A 24089-nucleotide genomic window follows, 5' to 3' on the forward strand; every position below is an offset into this window, starting at 1 on the left:
CACGTGTCTCATTATTTGTCGCTTAAACTCACCGAGCTCGTCCAAGCGACGGTCCTCTTTAAAATGTATCGTCGCCGACACGTATGGACGATTTTCCGATCAATTTTGTTTCCGGTCGCCGAATATTTCGGATTTTACATGTCGATTGGACGCGAATACAGCTCCATTATTACCGTCACCATTAACAACTCTCCGCTGCTGAAAATTTAATTAATTCATGCGACGCATAAATGCGCAGCTCCCGGAAGTTTTTCGCATTCCACGCACCGCTTCATGAATACGTATGACGCTTCATCCGCCAGTATTTGTCGAACATCGGGAACTTTTATTTCCGATAATGCTGGGCGAGTTTAATTTAAAAATCACGCCCAGATGGTTTTTGCATCGCTGCGTCGCGCGAGCCGGATTAAAATTCAACGGCTGCCATTCCCACCCTTGCTTTCGTCCACCCTCTTTATTTTCATCATTTCCCGCCTGCTTTCGTTCTCTTATCGTTATCCGCAGATAACCCCAGATCTACTCCTTGGGGAAACAAAAAAAAATGCGGAGAAGAACGAGTCCCTTTTTTCGGCGAGATGCAAAATTTCTTGGAAGCAGAAACCGCCGAAAATTAATGTCGTGTAAAAAATAGGTAGATCTCGTTCGTATCCTCGGCGATTAGAAGAAATCCGTGCGCTGCCAGGACATCGGATATCCCTGAGATAATCTCCGTTGGCGTATAAACGACGCTCGAGGGCCGCATCGTCGTGCATACCGTACGAGAGCGGAGTTAAGAGCTTTCTCGTGTCGATGGTGAACGCCCGGAAAAAAAGCCGTTCGATTTTGCCGTGTTTAGGAAACGCTTATCACGTGTCAGGCGGATCTTTCACAGAGGCGCTTACACTAGCAGATGATATACCTTGGAAAAGACTCCTCGTCCCTTTCGATATCGTATCGTAAAAGCTATGATATGAACAGAGCTTGTTATTGGAACGCTTTTTTTTCAAAAAAAATTATTAAATATAAAATATCTTTGAATCCACCTTATCTCTTTCCTCGCGTCGCGAAGATATGAAAGATAGAATGGTCTTGCAAAGGCCTGGCGTCCAACGGTAACATGAATTTCTCAAAAGTGAAACTGCATACACGGGGAACAAGTATTTTCTTACTACAAAGGACGTAGATCGATTTTACGCTTCGAGAAGGAGGGATGTGAGAACAACTCGATGAAATATGTAAATATTCGCCTGAGACCTCTCGTCTTTTCTAAAACAGCAACGCAGGGTAGAACGTGTTGTGGCTGAGATATGAAGCGAAGAATGGAGATCAGACGGATGTATGTCGCTTTTCCAAGGCATTGCAGTTAAGAATTCAATTGTGTTTCGTCGTCCGCATGGGGCCTTATTTTATTTCTCGTGCATATAAACACACACACGTTACATGCTACTTGCATAATAATGGTGGCAAGGAATGTTCATGATAGAAAGTTGCGCTAGAAAAATTTTGGCGATGATACTGCGATAAAATACACGTTCCATCAACTTGAAATGTCTAATGAAAAAAATTCCGTTTATGCTTTAAACGCGAATAAAATCAGTAATTAAAAAGAAAATTAAAAGATGCTTCTCTGGTAATTTTTAAAAAAGAATCTTCACATTAAAAAGATAAAAATAATATACTTTAATTTATATAACCCTCTAAAGAATTTTAAAATTGAAGGAAGAAGGAAAACTAAAATTTTGACGTTTATATTTCAATCAGGCCAAATGTTTTAGGATTAACTTTATTTTATCGCGAGACGCAAATTCACAATATTCTTGCGGTAGAGCGGCTTATAATCATCAGCTTTGAATATCTACTTGAAATTGCCGGAATAAAGCATGCATATCTTCGTGTACCGCGGAATTCGCGTCCCGAATCGGGCGACGGTCTAATGAGAAACCGATAGTAGTGAATCTCGATTTCTCTCGACCTACTGAGAGGGAGTCGCTTTGTCTCTTGGCTGTCTACCTATCCTCAAGCACTGATATCTGCTTGATGTATGCTTGCACGTACGTACGTATGCAGAATTGACTGTGACACGTATTTCCGCATGCATCTATATTAACGTGTAGATAAACTTATTCCGACATATAACATGATCTACTGATCAGTGTTTGCCTTTGATATTTGTAAGAAAATTACGTGATTAAAGTGTTATTACAAAATAATTGCGTATTATCGTACTACAAAAGAGCATTGTCGGAAAAGAGTGATATTTTTTTAATTCACAACTACACGGACACGTCTCTTTTAAATATTAATTGTACGCTGTCTGAGAAACGAGTAGAATTAAATTAGTAAAGTATAAAATATAATTATAAAATACTATAAAATGTAATTATTGTTAATTGTCATTATCGGTAATCGAAGTATTGAAGTGAAGAGTAGCCGTAAAAGTTGTCGAAGCGGAAAGTCGAGCTCGACCTTTCCAAAAGGTGACCAAAGTTAAATGAGTAGACGGGAAATGGGATTTACGAGGTCTCACCTGAAACTCAACTCGGTATAGAACCGGGAATTTTCGGCGCAACTCGCAGAGTTTCGGAAACTGCGAGAGCTCAGTCGGTGCTGTTGGCAATGTGGTGCTTAATTTACTGCTTCCCAATTCTTCCGCTGAAAACATATAAAGGGGAAAAAAGATTAATAAGATTAAGAAATAGATAATAAGATAATTTAAGACAAGTTTTTGCAACGAGTTAAAAATAATATAATTTTAAATCAATTGGGATTAATATTTTAATATTTCGCAAATTAAAGTAGATATTTTTACCTTTATTTTATGTATATAAAAAAGTGAAGATTTTGTAAAACATAAACACACTGCAAAGTAAATTTTCTTGATATTCATAAAGTACGCTGTTCTCTTTTTATTTCATTAAAAGAGCTTTGAAGAAAGTTCAAATTTCGTTCTGTGTAATATTGAAAAACGATATTTTTTAAATAAAGTCTTTGAAATTGAATTAAAAGTTACTATCATATATGAATAAATAAAGCTAACTAAATACAATTTTCATGCACAAAATCCTTCTTAAACGCGTACGTGTAAATAGTCACAAAATTTTTGTAGAATTATTTTTGATATTCTTTTTACATCAAATTTTTTACATCATTGCATGTGTTCATTTAATTCGTGTAATTTTGTTCATTTAAAAAGAATATAAATGATATTTTACAATAGTTATCAACATTTTTAAAATCCCAGCTTTTATAATGTTATCAAATATTGAAGTCTCTTTCTCTCTCCCTCCCTCTCTCTCTCTCTCTCTCTCTCTCTCTCTCTCTCTCTCTCTCTCTTTCACACACATACACACACATATATGTCGAAAAATGTTTCTAAATTATCTCATAATTGTAATATTATATGCGAATAATAATAGAGCAAGATTCATTGGCAAAAATTCTGTCATACATTATGTTGCAATGTTATGTACAACGTATCATAGATTGAACTACATGTTATGGAGAAAGAATCGTGAGGGCAAATTGAATATTTCTTTGGAAAGCTGTTTTGTTTGCTCGCATGCTGCTAAAATTTCTTTCTCGCAGAGACAGAATCTCTCTCGAGAGTGGAAAGATGAGTGGAAAACCCAAGATACGAGAGACAAACGTGGGAGTGAGACAAACCGCTACTTCATTCGAGGAAAATTTGCAGCTGCTTGTCGTTCTCAGCACTTCCCACATACATACGTATGCATTCTCTCGAGACATGTACATTCACATGCAGTCGCTGCAAAATGTATATGTGTGTGTATGTATGCATGTAAGCATACTTATTATCGTTGAAAATTATTAATTCGTTAAGAAGAGCTCTAAAGCAAGAGATCTAAATTGCCTTAATTGGTTGAATATAGCTGATGTCAGCGCAATAGTTTTTGACAGTCTCATAAAAGGGCATATTCTCTAATATTATACTAATTTATATATCATACTAATATTAAAATACTAAAATTATTGTTACAAAATTTGCTCCAACCTATAATATAAAATTCAATAATGTAAAATCGACTGCATGATCAATGCATGTATAATGTTTGGCATGGATTATTTTAAAGAGATTAAAAGTCGGCGATTTTTTTCAATTTTTTTCAGTATTATTCATTTTGAATATAAAAGCATAATAAAGCTATAGATTCTATTTATATCTAAAGGGATAAACAGAATAATAAAAAATCAATTATTGTTATAGAATGTACAACCGTAAAAAATTGAAAAAAAATTTATGAAACTAAAAATGAGACTTTGTAAAGATATTTAAGCAGCTAAACTTACTAATTAATCGTTATATTCATACTTCACGCATGTTATATTCATACTTTAGAGCTGCATACACAGAATACACAACTTGTAACTGACATTTAAATGTAAACACGATTTATGCAGAATTTCGAGAAATTTCAATCGCTCGTAATGCTATGCTTGATGGACAGATATGAGTGGAAATTGAATTGATTAAAAATATGACAGATGCGCCATTCAATAACATCTATAACATGTATAACGAAAAACATGTCGACTATTGTAAAAAACGTTAAAGACGTAATTTTATAAATTATCTATGCACGCACTTGGACATGTGAATAAAACAATACTTTTGATCAAAGTAAATCGTGCAGTAAATAAACGGAATATAAATCTATTATTTTAATTATTTTATGATTTTGTTTATTTTGCGGATATTATTTGATATATTATTTGATATTATCTTGTACGCGTTCTTACGTTTTTAATAAGATTTAAGTGAATCTTAATATAATGTCCAATTTTGCGAATTAGACCTTCTAATTATCCAAGCATGTTCATATGAATACAAAGCTGTCTACATAAGTACGACAGCCTCATTATCCTTTGTCTCTTCAGAATACAAGAAACTATACTTAGCATATGTAGCAACACAACTGCTTCTATTTTGCATCAACTTAATGTGTCATCCTAAAATGTTATGAAGATATATGTTGATATCATATTTTTGGCAAAATATAATCGTTTTTAATAATCATATTTTCTTAATTAATAAATCTTTTAAGCAAAAACATGATAATTTAAAATTAATATATAATTTGTGTTTTATATTTAAATATTTTTAAAGCTATAATAATCAATATATTATATCATATTAATTTTAATCAAATTTATAGCGAAAAAATACAAAACACATAAATTATTTTCGTCTTTGCTCAATTTAATTTCTGTCCAAAATACATAAAATATTGCCAAATTTTTCGAACATTCCCCGAAAAGTTGCGTTAACATAATCAATTTAAAAAATGCACAAATTTTATTTTCTATTTGTTGTTTTCTGCCAAAATAACGCGTTGCATTGAGAAATCAGCATTGAATATTACGTTCTATCAAACTTCGGCATGTCGAAGCATGAAGTGCGCGTATTGGGTGGGTGGTTGTTTATCGGTTCGAATTTATCTCGACGGGATACATCTATTATTAGACCGATGCGTGTATATGTATAACGCACCAAATCAGGTTTGCTACCGCGCGCGAAATCTTGATTAGACATATCGAATACATTGTTAGGAATGGAGACACATGAGATATATATAACACACTTATGTAGAGAAAAATATAAAAACAAAATTGATGTATTGAATAATATAAACTCTGAAATTTTTCCAAAAAGAATTTGAATTTATTTAAGTTTATATAAGATTATAAGTTTCATGTAATCGTGTTCATTATTTCATCTATTTGTAAGAACACAATTTATGAAATTGTCATAAACAACTGCATCATCCAAAAGATATACGTAAAAATCGAAACAATTAAAAGAACGTTTAAGGGTGCGAAAAATGAACTGCTTGACATCCATAAACATCGCAGTCAATGACCGTGTTTTGCAAGAAGTAGAGTTTACTAAACTCATTAATCTCTTTCTCTTTTCTCTGACTCTCTCAAGGAGCAGAAAGCGATCTCTCACAGGCCGAACTTAAATATTTCTTTGAAGCTCCACATCCATCGATACAAAGAACAGACATCCTCGTTTAAATGCGGCCAAAAGTCGCGGATACTTTGAAGTTTGATTGAGTAGAGAAGAGGATCCCCTCTCTTGCTTTCGGAGGTGAGCAAACGGATCCCAGCATGATGAAAGTCGTCTCGACACGCTCAACCATTCCGCAATAAGGTGACCTTCAACATACACGTGTAAGCAGCACCAGAGATCTAATTAGATCTTTCCCTATCGTCGCGTATCTTCCTCTTTCTCGTCGAGCCGTCGCCGATATTGCCTATAATTGCCCCTCTTCTTGGCTTGGTTCTTCTCAAACCTCAAGAGCTCTCGCGGCGATCGTGAGATATTCTACCTTATATTTATCCCCTTTCTATCGCTATTTGAAGAATCTTTCTTTTTGAATAAATCTCTTCACGAAAAATCGTTATATTCCGCTCCAATTCCAAAACAAAGTAACTTACTATGTTTCTAATTTTAAAGTCGTGTAATTTTTACAAAAAAACAGAGGAAGAGAGATTCAATATAAAGTTATTTAACAACTCACATGTTAAAGTAACGTAAAAAATATATATAAATCAGATTCTTATTAGAAGAAAAGCAAGCAAAAGCAATTCATAGCTCTCAAAACAAGATAATATTTCATTGATATAGATGATCCTGAAGCTAAAGGTATTTTCGAGACACATTTCCTGAGATGACATTGGGTTAAAATAGCAAAATATGTAAAGTATCGAGCCATTTTTAGAAATAACATTGGACTGTTCGGCATTAAAACATCTTTTTACGCGAGAGTACGTATACATCGTGGAATTGAGCGTGTTAGCATTTAAAGAAAGCCACTTTCGTATCTGGCCACATTAAGCATTGTATTTTTAGTCTCCAGACACATTCTCTTCGACCCGACGCCAATCTGGGTGATTTCACCCTTCGACCGATCACTTCGAGGACTTGCATTCTTCGAGACAGCCGCAATGAATTCCAGCCGAGCGATTCGATCGCCGTCGAAAGGGTTTCGCAGTGATTACACAGAGTGATTGACCACAAAGAGTAACTCGACCCTCTTCGTAGTATTGACACGTGTCGTAGAGAACTTTCCCGATCTCTTCGAGATCGCTCATTCGCGTCGAGCATGTATTTCCTCAAAGAATTAAGCAAATACCTGTTTACCGCCTCTATTTATCGCGTTGATCTAATCGTACTTTATTCGCGAGTGTCATCAATTTCGCGGGAGATCTCGGTCGATATGTTTTCATCTTTCGCTCTCGCTCGTTTGTCGTAAATTCTTGCACCCAAAGTGCTTTTCTACCGACGCGAACAGAGAAAAGTAATCGGGTAATGCATCAGGCCGACAAATAGGGGCTGTAAGAAACGTCCCGCGAGCAACTCGCACGGTAAATGTACTGTTAAATTAGGCGTATCAAATTGGATCTTAGGAATCTAGATATCAGGCTGCCGTTTAGATGTCAAATCCCATCGACTTCGAAAAATCTGTTCGTAGTCGTGCACTCAGTTGTAATGAAAGAAATTTATTTTTCTATTTATGTAACATAAATATTAAGTTAAATATTATTTAACTATAATTTATTATTTAAATATACTATTTTTATTATTTAAATATAATAATTAAATAATACTAGTATGATTTAATATTAATATTATTAAATATTATTTAATATTAGTTTAATATTAAATTAAATATTAATATAAATGTAAAGTAAGCTTCAATGTGTTCAAATTTTTCTATTTATATCTATTAAAGTTTAAATATATAAATTTTCTGTTTTAAAATTTTTATTTAAATTTAAATATATTTCACAAGAAAGGAAGATATGTAGAGAAAATCTCTCAGAGTATAATTCTTAAGTTGAATGAAAAAGCTCTCTTTGTTGTCTGCGGTTACCGAAGCCAAATTTACGAAAATTCCTTCTTTTACAAAAATTATCTTTTACAAAAATTTCTTTTCCTGAATTTGTTTGCGGATTTTAATTAAATATTTCAATCAAAAGGTTCTAGCACAAACCGTTTCGTTCGTTTGAAGGCGAGGCTGATATTTTTCGCTCACAGTTGGGAAGCTCCAACTGCGCGTTATATCCAGCCCACACATTTACGTTCCGTCATAAATTCTAACTAAACCCATGTAATTTTTTAACCGGGCAACCCCAACTGCGGCGGTTAATTAACGAGAAACCTGATCAGTGCGCGTTATCTAATGCGAGCCCTGCAGCAATTGTTATTGTCTTGCGCTGATCGATTGGAGGTTTCAAGCCACTTAGAGGAAATTATGATACAATGGCGATTCATTACGACATTGGCAATTAGCGCGAATCGTTATTCTGTCACGCGCGTTACATCGCCATTATCGTCTCCCCTGATATAGTTTACTAGTTTAGTTATATTTCGTGTCTTGTGTCAACATATTATGCAGAATAACACGTAACATAAAAAACGTAACCACTGCCGCCAAATGTCATAAGCAGGATCATGTTAATTTTATGATTATGTGACTGCGCGTCGTGCATTAATTTTCTGTCACCAGGGGAGAGACGAGAGATGTCGTCTGTGATAATTACCAACAGTTTATAACTGAAGTTTCTCATTAATTCCGCGCAATTTAATTTTGCTTTAATTAAAGGCAGCATATTATACGTAATTAATATAAAAGATGATATGTATAATTTCTTCTCTCTCTGAAATGTTACAAAGAACATGAGAATATACTGAAACCCATAAGCTGAAACGTTATAGAGGATGAGAATTTTGAAAAACTGAAATAAAAGAAATATTTTCAGACTTTTGTAACTTTTGACTAATCGAATAAGACGATATAACTTTGTAATATTTTTTCGACAACATAAGGACAAAAAGTTCTAGCTGCGTCCTATATGTATGGTTTTTTTTGATATCTAAAATTCCAGTCAATTTACGCTTTTTATTTATAGAATGAAATTGATGATTCGATACAAATTAAGATGCTTGATTTGATGAATTCGACAAATTGATAACCTAACAAGAATGTATGCTACTGATTGAGAGACTCACATAGAGATAGCTTTTATCTTAATACATCGTTATATGTGTGTGTGTGTGTGTGTGTGTGTGTGTGTGTGTGGTAAGAAGGATCTCTAATATAATTGGAATTATTAAAGGATACGATTCTATAACGAGAGCTGTACACATTTGATTAATTCATATCCTAGTCTTTTTGCAAATTAGTCGCTATTGAACATGTTTTATTACAAAGAGGACATGAGGCAACGCAATGATCGAGTCTGTTATCAAGGGATCTAGAAACTCCCTCGATCTAAGAAGAGGGGGAGATGAAAGATCACCAGAACCATGCAAGACTAACTACGTTGCGCTACTTTCTTCTCAGATAGTTTTAATCGATTCTGCCCTTGCCACAACTCTCCAGGTAGCACTTTATTGACATAAGGGCCGAAAATACACACGATGAGAGATTTCGGTATCGTCGATATTTTCGCAAAGGAAAACGACGAACGCTACCAATTTTCCTCGCACTGTGACAATCGGTACAAGGAGAACGAAGCAATTCGATCGATTCGTTTCGAGTATACATCTTTGCTTCCTCGAAATTCTGTTTTTCTTTACTCCCAGAAGAACGGAAAGGACGTATGTAGTATTTCGTGTTATACTACGCGAAATTACCTCGCGTTGGGCGTCCCACACACATTGCTTATTGCGAATAACGTCATAAAAATAAATTATTACACTTGTGCTCCGTTTGTGTACACGCTGAATACATTCGAATTCAAAAGTCTAGTCCGTATATTGCAATAGAACTCTATTATTCGGGTTAATCGGGCAATAAAATGTTCAGATAATCGATCTTGCTGGAAATCGAACTACTATGTCTCTCTCCCTTGTAGAATATAAAGGTTTATCATATAATACGTTCTGTTTCTGACGATGTTTGACGGTCTGACAAAACAAAAATTATAATTTTCTTTTTCATCTTCCATTTTATCTCTTCAGTATCTGTCTGAGAGTTTACATATCTTTTTTTAATATAGTTATATTCAAAAATATACAGTTGTTTTCTTACTGTGTTTTATAAGATCCATTTTTAAAATAAGTAACACGCATGTAATTTAAAATATAGACATATACGTGATCGATGATATTATCTTCAGAAAAAAAAACATATTTTCTGTTTCCTTAATTCTTCTTTATTTCTGGTGTAACACACTGTAATTGTTTCATTACTTTAGGTATACATATATAACACTTAGGTACACATTTAAACGCAGAAACTGACATATATATACAATGTTTATTTTCGTTTCTTCGGATTATCAAACGTTCGAAGCTATGTTCGAATAAATGAACGTTTTCATCCTCACGCGATCCCAACATGCGTCTTTCTAATTCCGGAATGAATTGCGAATCGAGTGTGAATGTCAGATCGTGTAACGCGCATCTGGATTAGGCATGGCGTATGTGTGACGCACCCTCGATTTACGGTTCACGTAAGCAGCTACATTTGCTTGATTTGATCATCATAGAACGCTGATTACGCGGCAAAGCGTGTTATTCTGCATCGCGAGATTTAGGGAGGGAAAAACGAATTATGCCGGCGAGAAAAATTGGCGAACCATCAGCTGATCGCATTTGACATCGATTCTTATTTCTATTCACATCGCAGATTTACGATTGCGACCTGATTTTCGCTCGTGCATCGAGTGCGACGTAAACGAACCGAGAACGAGATTCCATGTGCATGTACATGTAAGTTTGTATACATTTACATGTATATACATGTGAGTGGGCGGTGAAAGTATTGCCAGATCAACCGATTGGCACGCGTTCGAGGACCGGCGAGATCAAGTTAATATTGTGCATTTGTTCGAGGGTCGCTCGTGTTCCGATTTGCGTAATGGAAAGTCGAGAACGTAATGTACTTTGCGTTGGCGTCGATTTCCGATGAATATTAGGTCGATTATATCACCAGAGAGCTTATGATACATTAGATAAATTATTCGTATGCTAAATTAATGTATCGCGACATAAATATCTCATAAATGCAAAAGTGTTAAATTACAAAAAGAAACACGAATAAAACTTTAATCTCGATCACAAGATAGAAGTTCTCGTAATTATATTTTTGCATTTTTAATTATAATTACATTTTTACTCCTCTTTCTCTCTCTTTCTTTCTCTTTTTTTTCTGGGAATTTCTCTGCGTATAAAATATCTAGATTCATTTTTAATGCATTAAAAAATATACGCTTGAAAAAATAATAGATTAAAATTCGAGATATATTTGTGTTGCAACGGAAAAATAAATATTTAAATATTTTGAAAAGCAACGTGTGTAAAAAAATTTCCAATATATTAATAATTTAAAATGATACTCTCATAAAAATTGTCTCACGTGATTTTTCGTGAGATTGCGAATAAACTTCTCGATTCATTGTTGTTTCGTATTATCGGCAAAATCTATCGCAAAATTTAAAATTCCACCTACGTCAAATTTTTTAATCTTTCAAGGAAGTTGAAGAAAGAAGAAGTTGCGATGCTATATCTGCCATAAATTATAGATGTATCTCATATATCGTGAAATATCGTCGTGAATTAGATGACATTTTACGGATTTCCATAAAATTGATTCAACTCTTGGCTCAAATAAAGTGTTGCCCTTCACTCTTCTATTACTTTTTAAGATACGTTTCTTCGAAAACTCATAAATTTACAATGTAATCTATGTAATTGCCTCGCATATAACAATCATTCGCGATATAAATATCTCATAAATCATTAGTTATTGCTCTTGTAGAAGTTTCGCAGTAAACTAACCACCGAGAAGTTTCTGAGTGTGAGGTATTAGGTGACTAAAGTCGCATATATGTAGAGCGACATGTATATCCGTAATAATAACATTGAAACTGTTTCCAGGTTTGCAAATATAAAATACAATTACAATGAAATATCGTGGCACAGAAATATCGTTCGTAGCTTTCAAATTAATTTAATTAATTTTATTGCGAACGTGTGTGGTTGGCTTGATATCGTCTATATTAAGTATACGTTATAAATATTAATAACTAACACATTTTACAATTCCTGTCTTCAAATTAATGTATATATATATATATATATATATATATATATATATAAATCAGCAATAATTATATTATTTAAATTGTATATCATTCTTGCTTCTGTTTTTCCTGACTTCTCGTGTAAAAGCTTTTATAGTTGAAAATAATGTCCATGTATAAATCTAGCTAAATTTATTTTCATACCCGCTCTAATACTGTATCTCTTTCGCGTGTACTACATAAAACGACATTTATGAAACCAGAAATAGCCCAATTAACATTTTATTAACATTTTACATGCTCGAACACGATATTTATGAGATATGTCGCGACATAAATATATTTTCATCTTATAGATTCACACATGCAAAATATTCCATAGATTATTGTCACCATCAAGGATCGTCATAAATCATACAGTCAACATCGGTCAACATTCGTTCTCCTGGGTAATCAAAACTTTGATATCGGTTCAAGATGAATACGTCTAACTCAGTTTCATTATCGTTTTATTTTAACAATATACATGAAACAGAAATAAAATAGTCTTATACGGGTTTTAACAAATTAACACAAATTGGAGCGGTATAAAAGAATAAAAAAATAAAAAAAATGAAAAAAAAACGAAGTACGCAATAGCCGTTATTTTGTATCGTTGTTCGGCGCAATATCGATAGTTATCCAATTTTGCATCATTGCTCGCCAATTTTGGCAATATTTTTCGAAAGCCAAACTTGATGAGCGGGGATTAATGGCGTATCAAAATAAGGCTAGCATTTTTCAACGAATTGCCAATAAAAAGAGTCAAGTTTTTTGGCGTGTCCCAACGCAATCAATCCCGTAAATACATATCGGCGAACGTAACGGCATGGCGACGATATCGATTGGATCGGACGGACATATCCGCGACGAGCGGAAGCTCCGCTGCCGTTGGCAGGCCGTTGCCTAATCACTTCGACTTGTCGGAACATAATGAAGCGCGAACTATCGTGATCGCGAAGCCAGATTGTCATATCTCGCAAACTGAAATCTTGTAAGATTTGAATTATAATTCCGCTATCGTTACGAGCATCCATAGATTAAACAAGAGAACAAATACATTTAAAATATATTATAATCCCAATAAAATAGAAAAAAGCTTTAAAAGCAAAATAATCAAAGTTCAATAAGCTGAAATAATAAAAAAATTTATATAAATGTTTTCATAGGTTTCAACAATGTTTTATAATTGAAATTGTTTTATAATTGTTTTTGTGCTGTTATAATTTTTTGCTTCTATAATTTTAATAATAAACATCTAATAAAAGCCAAATTAAAAATTTATTTTGCATTTAATGTGATACATTTTTTATAAAGGTAGGCAAGTTACTTTATATTCATTTTCTCGTTATTAGAATTTGTTTATACTGTATAAAAAATTATGTATAGCGATATAAAATATTAAAGTTGAAGACTAAATCATTGCCATAAAATTATCATTACGGATAATTCTCAATTACGAAAGAGATTAACGTAAAGCAATTGATAATATTCGAGGCTGTATACGAGAAATACATGTACATAAAAAAAAGAACGGTAATTATAAATCAAGTTGTTAATATGCGCATTTTATAATCCGCGAGATACTTATGTCAGCGAGATTCTCGTACACGTGTTGTTGTTAACGCACGTTGTTAATGATGAGTTAAGCGGAACGTCGAGAGCAAATTTAAGCACTGGCAGCGCAAACATTTGCGGTAATGAGTTCGTGAAAATTTCAGTTCAAAATTCCACAAGCGAGAGGAGCCGGGATCCACCGGAACCGGAGTCTCGAGAAAGCTGCGGCAAAGTCCGCGACATCTCGACCCACTTTTAATACGACGTATATCCTTTGTAACGTTCGCAGGTTCTTTATTCTTGGAAGAAGAATCTGGTTTCTCGAATAAATAGTCAAGTCACTCTCGACGACAATTACGTACATTAGAATAAAAGAATAGTATATTATTCGCGCGAAGATCGAACGGTAAATTACAATTAAGATCCGCGCGATCGCACAATTACGCGGACATTAATGTATTGTAGAAATTGCAGAGAAATGTATTTTCGTCTTTTATTCAGCAATTTTCATTCGACGCAAATTAGGTTCTCTTTCAACACTGCGATTTAAGAGCGAAAAAAGAATGGCAAGGTAGAAATCTATTATATAAAACGAATTCTATTATATAAAATTAAAATAGGACTCCAATCTTTAATTCATTATGTGTGTATGCTGAATTACTTATTTATTTATTTCATTTGTTTTTGTACAATTACGATTTCAAACAAAAATTCACAGTGTTTACACCTTTAATTTACACTTTATTCGATGCGCAAGAATTTTTAAAGTACAAATTAATTCTTTAATTTATTTCTTTAATTGTAACTCAAATGCCATCTAATAAATATATAGTCTAAAATCGTAATAAATCATAGAAAGCTAAAACAAAGTCTCAGAGTTTAACAACAAGATAGTTAACAAACGGCAGGAGTAATGCATTAACGGAAGCAGAGGAGAAGATAACGTATATAGTTCGACTCGGAGACTAAATCGAGTCACTGGGCGAAAACAAATCGGCGAAGTTGTCGGATTCAGTCGGTCGGTGAGGAACGATAACGCCACCTCAGGGTGGATATTCCCCTTCGCTTTGTCGCGGTCGAATTATGGAAAAGAATCCGAAACTAAGGATAGAAGGCTGATTTTCTTTAAGATCACCCCATTCCCCGTCTGCTCGGTCTCTTTTTCTCGCGGCGAGGAGAATCGGCGAGCAGAAAAAGAGGACTCGTTGTGCGCTCAACTCTGAAAGGAGAGATAGATAGATCCTGCTCTCTCCTCTATTATTCCTCCGGTTCATTTGTACTCCAGCGGAATCCCTCGTTTGCCAGGCGACAGCAAGACGGCGAACGTTCCTTGTCCGGGAAACAGTTAACGGGCTAAATCTTGCTTTCAAGTCGGTGACAAATGATATCGAGATATTAATTGCTGCTCAAAAGAAGCACGTGTTGTTTTATCTTTAAATATTAGTGTATCGCAAGAATATGTTTATCCACAACCAAAGTAAGTTGGGAGCAATCATTCGCTTCTTTATGCGTATATTCTCGTGTATGCTTGTTATATGTGGAAAAAAGGGAGGCGAGTCACATAAATAGAGACGCATCGCTTGATATTTTTTTTTCATTTTGATGCATTACTCTCTCGAGAGTCTGGAGGATTGATAACGCCCCGCGGAATTGTCGTTAGAAAAATTTACCGCGAGTCGTTACGTGATTTAATTTTTTTATCCTGGTATTTTCTTTTCTCCTTATCTCGCGGACAATTTGAACGCTCTCGTCGTTTATAAATGGATCTGTGAAATTTTAATTGTACGCCACGGTCTCCTTGGAGAGACGTTACCTAATCGATACGTTGAAACTTCTCAAGGAACGATGCGATGAGAGAATGCGATTATTATTACCCAAAGGTATTTAATATCGACATAGAGCAGTTTAGCAAGTATTGCAAGCTAGCGATGATTAATGAGCCTAACTAAATTAAATTCGCGATGTAGAAATACGTATCATACATACAAAAAGCAATTATGATGAGTGACACGATGATCAGATGCATATTTCGTCTCGAAATTCTTGCGCAATATTGCGATGACTTTATGCATGACTTCCGGGAATTTCAAAGAGAGAGAAAAAGGGAGAGAAATGAAACTATGATATTAAACATGTAAGTTTGCGCGACTTAATATCTTTTACACAACTCTGTATATCTAACGCATATTATGGTCGACTATAAAGAGAGCACAAAATGTTCAAAAAAACACGAAAAAATGATGTCGAGGGATTTATTAAATTCCTACTCTCTGTATTATACGGTATCGTATATGTGTGCGCATTTAATAATAATAGCAAAAATTACGATGAATTTTTAAACTCTTGGTTTTACAATGGAAATTTAAAATTTGTATCTTTAGGCAACACTATAATTGCGTTTTTTAAAAAAAGTATATTTAATATAATTAATCTTTAAAATATATTTCCCAAAACATAATTTTTCTTTTATGTTTTCAACCTCATTGTTCAATTTAGCATTTATTTTGATATTTTAAGCAATCGGATCATCCTATTTTTGAAAACTATTTACTCTACAGTTTTGCTGAAAGCTTTTTTTTAAACTTCTAAATGAAAAACTGTTCGTTTGCTGTCTATTTAAGTGATTTATTTAAAATAATAGTTCGATACAATTTCTATAAATAAAACGTATTAAAATTTTTCAGTTTCCAAATATGAAAAAATAGAGATTGAAAAGAGAAGCAAAAATTCATCTAGGATTAAAATAATCGTGTTTTTTAGTTAACAATAAAATTAATTGCATCGCTCCTTGAGCTCCTTGAAGGCTTCTAGTACAATCTGGTATTTCCTCGGCAAAGCTCCTACAGGAACGGCCATTCTTAAACGCGACATCACCGAGCCGTAGAACGTGCCTTTAAATTCTCAAGTTCGTTTAAACCCAATGCACCATAGGACACGTTTGTTTTTTAAATCGTCGTCTCCTCGCTTAAACTCGTGGAACGTGGCGCGATGCGCTATACATATGCGAACCAATATATGGGAAAGGGAATCCCGATAAATTTACTGGCGGTGAAGTAGCCGCATTATAAATTTCTGCGTCAGGCGTTTTTCCGATAAAGCGTGTAGAGCTGGCTACATCTTTAGCTCAGCCCGTGATCCACAAATCGGAGACCCTCGTAGAATCCTAAAGAAGCGCGAAGAATGTGTGCTAATAAGTTTGCTAGCTTGTTTAACAGCGAAATGTGAGAGTTTGGTGATAAAAATACAAAAACCTTTAACCTGTCCTATTTATTGGCAGGTCTAGAATCGTTTAAATTTCGTAAAAATAACACAAGATCTTTAAACTACCCTTCTAAATTTAGAAAAATTCAAAACAATGCAATACAGTCAGACGATATAACCGTGCGATTAGCATGTAGGAGTAAATTGCGCCGATTTTCAGCATGTGCAAATCCCGAATAAAATATTTCGGCCAGTAAATTGGGCGAATTTCGCGGCGGAGCGCGATTCGGCGTGGCCAAAGTTATTTCCCGATTCGTGGGGTTCTCACAGTTTCCAGGAACGACCGAAATCGATGTCCTACATTTAGTGGGGACAGGAAAGGATCGCACGGTCCAGTCCACTCTGGAATGTTCCAAGGTGCCGACGTATATTTTACCGACGTACTGATTGCCGACGAAAAACTTACTCGCCGCTTCGCATGCGAGTCTCGGATGGGCGATCGAATTTATTTCGTGCTCTCTATCGATCGAATTTCGCCGACGGTTTTAAGAAAGAAAAATCACCGTTCCGCCGATAACCCTTAACCCTTTCTCGCCTGGTATCACGAGTAGAGACGGGATAAAGTACTTTATCGCAGACGCGATAAATCCTTGAAGAAGGATCGCTGGAAATTGCAAAAAGTCGCGGATATAGTCTCCGTTTGAAATCAATTTCGCATCTATTCTCATCGAATCAGAGAAGTAACGTCGATAATTTCCTTCGCAAGGAATCGGATTGAATTTATGATGGTGTAACATTTCGCGATTGCCAGACACTTGTAATGATGTCGATCGCTAACGCTTCGCGGATATTAATGTGGCGAGTGCGTTGCGGTAATTTGGCCGAAATTAGGCCGCAATTTGGACTTTCGGATCGTGTTTTCCGTACGATCGGGTTATGCGTACTCGCGCGAGATAGTTCTCTGGAATACAAACGAGTGGTCTCGAACGAGTCGAATCTTTGTCGAGTGCGATGAATCGATAATCAATATCCCGGAGATCGGATCGCATTTATCGTCGAACAAATAGCGATGATTTACACGCGTGGCCGCGCGAATATTTGCCGGAGATTCGCGTATTAGCGCTCACTTCTAATTCAGGTTAACCCTCCATATGCCTGTTTGTAATCGAGCACAATCTGTCGTCGAGCACGTGCCGAATCCATTGATGTTTCACGTTGTATAACGTTTTCGCTCGCAAAACCATCGAATACTCTTCACTCGACGCGTTTACGATCACGCATTTGTTTTCAAAATATTGTTTATTTCATTTCCCTCCCTCTCTTTCTTTTTTTTATCTGCAAACTATTCTCTATATTTATAGATTATATATAAAATATACATATATATATAAAATATTTCGTTCAATATTTTATTTTAATCCAAAAAGGTCCCGACAATTAATTATTATAAGGTGACAAATATAACAATTAAATTCTAAATAACTAATATGAATAACTAATCAGTTGCTTATTTCTTGTGAGAAATATTTTTTTCAAAACTATTAATGAAATTTTTACCAGAAATTTTGTCCTTCGAGACAAATTATACACGATCTTTATCTTCTCAATATTTCACTTAATTCAAGAAGATTTCGAATTATTAACAAAACGTAATTGCAATTATTAAATAATTAATATAACACTCATAAAAACATAATTTTTTTAACAATATATTATGACTAATTCCTGAAATAATTAAAAAATTATTAATAAATTTTTTATTATAATGATTGCTTTCTACCTGTGTTTGCATCAATATTTCATGTCAAATATGCGAGGAAAATCGAAGAAAAATCGAATTGCTGGGACGCTGTACCTAGACGCGGTATGCACTAGTACACGTACAAATTAGTACTGTTTACACGATCGTCCGCTGTGTCTACCTAGGTCAACTCGGTAGTGATTAAGCTCGCAGTTGACATAGGTCGTTACGCGGACGTTTGTAAACAGTATCATTGTGCCGCCTACCTGCGTACTATTGTGTACTTTCTAGTATGTGGACATATACGCGTGAACGTACATCGTATAACGCGAAATCTATGCGCGAAATAGTCGTCGAGATGCGCGGATATAATATTTAGAGTATTTTTCTCAAATGACGATGTAAGAATTGTGTGCGATTCGCAAACTTGTGCCGTCTCTTCATCATCTGTGTTAAATAGTGATGTGTCAAAACGACCAAAGAGAAAGAGAGGAATAAAGTACGTAGTTTTCTATCAAACACTGCGGGAGAGATCAGTCTCAGGGATTCGGATACATTCCCAGCGATCATTCGGTATGTATGTTCGTCTTTCCGTTTGTGATACTTGAGGCGCGATACACGTAATATAAACAGATCGAAAAGATAGTCTTTGAATATCGCTTTACATTCAAAATGTACGTGGTACAGTCCGAAAGAATCTGCGGTGGATATCGGATATATTCAAATTTTACTGCTTGTCGAAGCCTTTCTCCCCAATTTTCCTTTGTGGAGTATCTTTCAGATATTCTGTCAGATTCCGTACAATAACCATAGAGATTCGATTCGAGACATTCAAAAGACTGTTCATAATACAATATATAGAAAAAAGATAAAAGAATTAGAAATATATTGAATAAAAAAGTGTATTTATCTTTTATATAAATTTTGACGTCTTCATGTTTTATATTGAATAAAAATAAAATAAATTTTGTACACATTACCACGTGAATTTGTACAGAAAAAAGGACATTCTTGTTTTGAAGATATATTTAATTTTAACATGGAAATCTTGAAATGAGATTATATTGCGTTAATTAAGGAAAAATATAATTGCTTGAATAATTGCTTACTTGAATGAAGCCATTTTATATAGTTCAATCGAGAAAAATATATTTTTATGATTTAAGATTTAATTTTCTTGAATGGAAAAGAAACAATGTTAGATAGAAAATAAAATTTTTAAATCAAAGATTATAATTTTCTTAAAGTAGAATTAAATAATTATATATTCTTGAGGTGACAATTACAATATTAAAATAAGACACTATAATATTGTTAAAATTTAAAATTATTAAATTCTTCTAAGAAGATTATAAATTATTGCGTATATACGAAACAATGAACGCGTTAGTTTAAGTATATATAAGTTTTGATTTGACATTTATTTTTTTTCTGTGTATGTATTGCAAAAATCTTAAAATTATTTTGACAAAAGCGAACACTGCCGATTGTAATAAGTTATATGTACGTCGGAGAGAGTTAACCGAACATGAATAAAACATTTCTCTCACACATGTTGAAGCCAGCGATGAGCGAACGGTGCGATGGTTTCATGATATTAAACTTTTATCCGACAGAATTTAATATTTAAAATTTTCGTGAAAATTAATATAACCAGATATTAGGATTTAAAACAAAAAAAAAGTCAATTTAGATATATGAGCGGAAATGCATAAAAGTCGGAGATGCATAAAAGTCATGCAAATTCCCATCTTCCTTAGCCGATCAAGATATTTTGAAGCAACAAGCAAATCGAAATGACTTGAATTAATACCAACGCGATGATCTCCGATGACTGATAATTATATCCTCGCAAGGAGAGGATAATTCCTTAACGAGTTGCGTTGACGAGTTAAAATTTATCTGTACCAAACGAGTTTACCGCACGTGCGTCCCCGTGCAATTAACCGGAAAGGACGCTCGGCAATTAATTCAATACTCGTCGCGAGAGTTAAAGTCGCGACGACCGAATACGATACCGTAGGGGATCGTTCTCCCGTAATGGGCTTGTCGTCGAGATGGAACGATGGACATTCGATGTTGCCTTTTTGCCTCTCTGTTCCTTTATAACAGCTACCGATAATGTACAGAATATGCGGGAAAACGTAAAATCTTCGCGTACAATAGCGTTGCATAATATCAACATCAATATTGTAGAGACAACTTGAATGCAAAATAAATCGAAGTTGCTCTGGTATTCATCTTTCAAGGAAGACTCGCCTCGACGGTATGATTTATATGATAGAATATTATAAAAAGGAAAATTAGAATATCAACGAGGATAGGCTACAAAATTATATTTCGCATCTTTGCGAAATATATCAATATTTCGAATTCCTTTTCCGATTTTGGGAGCGTGTTATGCATCTGGTTTGGCATTTCAAGTAACTCGCGTGGGAAATAGGAAGGGAACGGTGGAAAATAAGATCGAGTGCTTTCAATCCGCGAAAGAGGGATGCCATCAGGTGAGAAAATGCATGCGATAGTTTTATTCTCAAACAGATTGAATGTATAGAATGGATAAGATCTCTCCTAAGAAGCGTGACGTTGAAGGCGTGATAGATCTACGACGCCCACACATAAATAAATGCATTTAGATTAAATTAATTTATTTTATATTGAGGTTGCTTATTAAAATTTTACTTTCATAATTCGCAAATGATTAATTGTGCATTATTCCGTTTATATATTTTGCATTATAATTAATATAAAATATTTTTATTATTTATTATAACAATTTGTATTATCATAAAATTTTAAAAGAAGCAATAAAATGATTAACATTGTAAACTAGCTTATTTTCTGAAAATTTTCTGAATGAGCATATTTCAGATTTTAAAGTGATTTTGAAGCAACTCATAGTCATATGATGTTATAGAAATATTATTCGAGAGAGAGAAAAAGACAGGAATAGAGAGAGAGAGAGAGAGAGAGAGAGAGAGAGAGAGAGAGAGAGAGAGAGAGATATAGCTACAATGCACACGTTTCTTTCTGAATCCTTTCTCGAGTAACAAACTTTTCAAGGACGAGACGAAAATGATTAGCGTAAAAAGAGAGCTCCTGTTTGACCCGCTTTTTAACATCTCGTATACCATCGTGAAAAGAGCACTCGGGGGTTAAGCCGTGATCAATCGTTCTCTCGCTACGTGAAAGCTTCAAAGCTTGCATAAAACTAGAGAAAGTGATCGCCTGGCGAGAGAGAAGCGACAAGGGAAAGAAAGCTTCGTGTCGGGGAGGGATGTACTAAAGCGGAAGCCTTTAGCTGAAACCTATTTCCACCCGGAGAGGAGGAAATGTTTTCCTCTCATCGAAAAATATAGACGGAACGACGTAGGGGATGGAAGGAGTGCTAAAAGATATTCGTAGAATGCCGGGAAGGAAAGGGAAAAAGAGAGCGGGCGGACAGCGCATTCTCCGAGGTTTTTCTCCAACTTCGCAATTTTCCCGGCGAGCGCCCAATCGAATTTCCGTCTGTAAAGAGGATCACGGGGGACATCGAGACTCTCGCCGTTTGATCATCCAACGTCTCACCGGGTATTAAATCGCGAAATTACGGAAAAGGTTTGAATTTCGCGCTAACTTTCGCGTATATTTGAGAGACGTCGAAAACTTCATCGGCTTCGGTTCGTGATCTCGCCCTCGCGCGAAACTTTAGCGTAAACTAGAGACACAAAATCGCGGCGAAAGATGAAACTGAATTTAAATTGCATTTTTTATATAAATACATACGTATTACGGCAAGCAACGTACACAAGTTAGTCGCTTATATGACAGGCATAATTCTTATTTTTTTTAAATAATTGTTTTATTACGATCTTAATATTCATAAATATTTTCAAATATAAAATTTCTTCTTCTTTTTATATATAATTGTATTAATATCGTACATTTACGATGTATATCGTAATTTATTTTTTGAAAATATACATTAGAAACGTAATATGATGAAAACTAGTTCTCGGGATATGTATACGATTGATCAAATGACTCAATATTTGCCTTTCGAGGATTAATAAGCTCTTCAAAGAAAAAAAATGCGATTACTTTAATCGTATTAAATTTTTACGAAATAATAACACGCGCGCATATTACCTCTTAGGCATTAATTAAATTGTAAATTATTTAGCATATCAACGTTATAGTCAATTTTCCTTAATGCTGATGGATAGAAGAAATACCACTCTTCCCTTTTCTAAAAAATTTATGTGGCTGAACTTAGCTTCCCTTCCGGGCTTATCAATTATAAACAGTCAAGCTTCGCTAACTGTCCATAAATTCCAATTCTCCAGTAACATTAATGTTAATTTCTGTGCACACCGAGAGGGAGAATGATTACCTCTCTCTCTTTCTCTCTCTCTCTCATTTTTTCTACCTATTTAATAAATTTCTGATCGCGATGCGGAAATAAATGGCGACAAGTGGCCGCCGGAGTCAGGAGGAGGATTTCTGTCGAGAGAAGGAAGAGGAGGAGAAGGTAGATGGATCGATTCGGGGAGGTAAGAGAGGAAGCGACTCGTAGGAGGGTCGCTGAAATCGTTGAAGCGACGCTTTTCCAAGTTCCATTGCCGATCGATCAGCACGGCAGCAAAGTACACGGTCGCACTTACTCTTAGGATTACGCTAAACCGAAAGGGAGGTGGAGAAGTCGTTTCCTTTAAAGACAATGTCCCGCATTATTATCGAAATGAGGAGAAGTTATCATTCGCGGGGCGTAACCGCGCGGTATCGAGATCGCGATAAACGAAGACCGAAGAAAGTATTTGTGTCAACCCTTTGGGAGTTGCTGACGTGAGACGATATCTTCGAAACGATCCAAGATTTTTTCAAACGTCACGCGATTGAAATTATTTTTAACTATTTTCAGAATGATGAAATTTTCTTAGCGAAATTTATTAAGCAATTAAAAATACACGTGACGATTTCCCTTCTTTCTTTACGATTGCGATTTCAATGAATTTCGCAGACCCATCGTCGTAAAAGCAACGTCTCGCTTGCTGGCGAGCAATGCGGTTGAAAATCAGCAAAAACAATTTCCGACATTGACGCCAGCCATATTTCAGCGGTTGCTGTCGCGTGAAGGAAATGCATATACTTGCAGTACTTTTGTACAGTAATTTATTCTCCTTGGTTTCTCTCTCCATGCACGTTTCCTCAGGCAGAAACCACCGTCGCGGTTGTGAAACTTTTTTTTTTCGGTAAAAGCGATGCATTTGAAAGAACTTCATGCGCTTGAAAACGTAACACTTACATTCAAAAACTCCTTTAGAATAAAATTCCATATTTTAGCAGTGAATCTAATTTCAAGAGCCGCTATTTATTTTGATTTGTTTGAGCTCAAGGAAGACTGCAGTTGACTGTAAATTTGTAAAATGATAGTACATATATTCATCTGCGTTAAAATAATTATTATATATGTTTATTAATTAACAGAGAAACTTTGATTAGCGAATTATTACGTTGAGATGGAGCTTCGAAG

General features: G+C 34.8%; 1 protein-coding gene and 1 long non-coding RNA gene across 4 annotated transcripts in view; one reads left to right on the forward strand and one right to left on the reverse strand.

Annotated features, from left to right (window-relative positions):
* The window catches only part of LOC145973514 (uncharacterized), a 106830-nt gene that overhangs the window by 44786 nt on the left and 37955 nt on the right, over window positions 1–24089 (forward strand). The window lies entirely within an intron of this gene.
* Window positions 1–24089, reverse strand: part of Ptp36e (protein tyrosine phosphatase 36E) — a 67131-nt gene that overhangs the window by 7534 nt on the left and 35508 nt on the right. For both annotated transcript variants that reach the window (XM_083102972.1, XM_083102973.1), the window contains exon 3: window positions 2507–2631. In XM_083102972.1, the coding sequence (XP_082959098.1) occupies window positions 2507–2631 (125 nt within the window). The remainder of the gene's footprint in view (window positions 1–2506; window positions 2632–24089) is intronic.

The sequence above is a fragment of the Camponotus vicinus genome, unplaced genomic scaffold, assembly GCF_025532165.1.
Source record: "Camponotus vicinus isolate PSW18456_S1 unplaced genomic scaffold, iyCamVici1.0 SCAF_6, whole genome shotgun sequence".
In the NCBI taxonomy this organism is placed as follows: Eukaryota; Metazoa; Arthropoda; class Insecta; order Hymenoptera; family Formicidae; genus Camponotus; species Camponotus vicinus.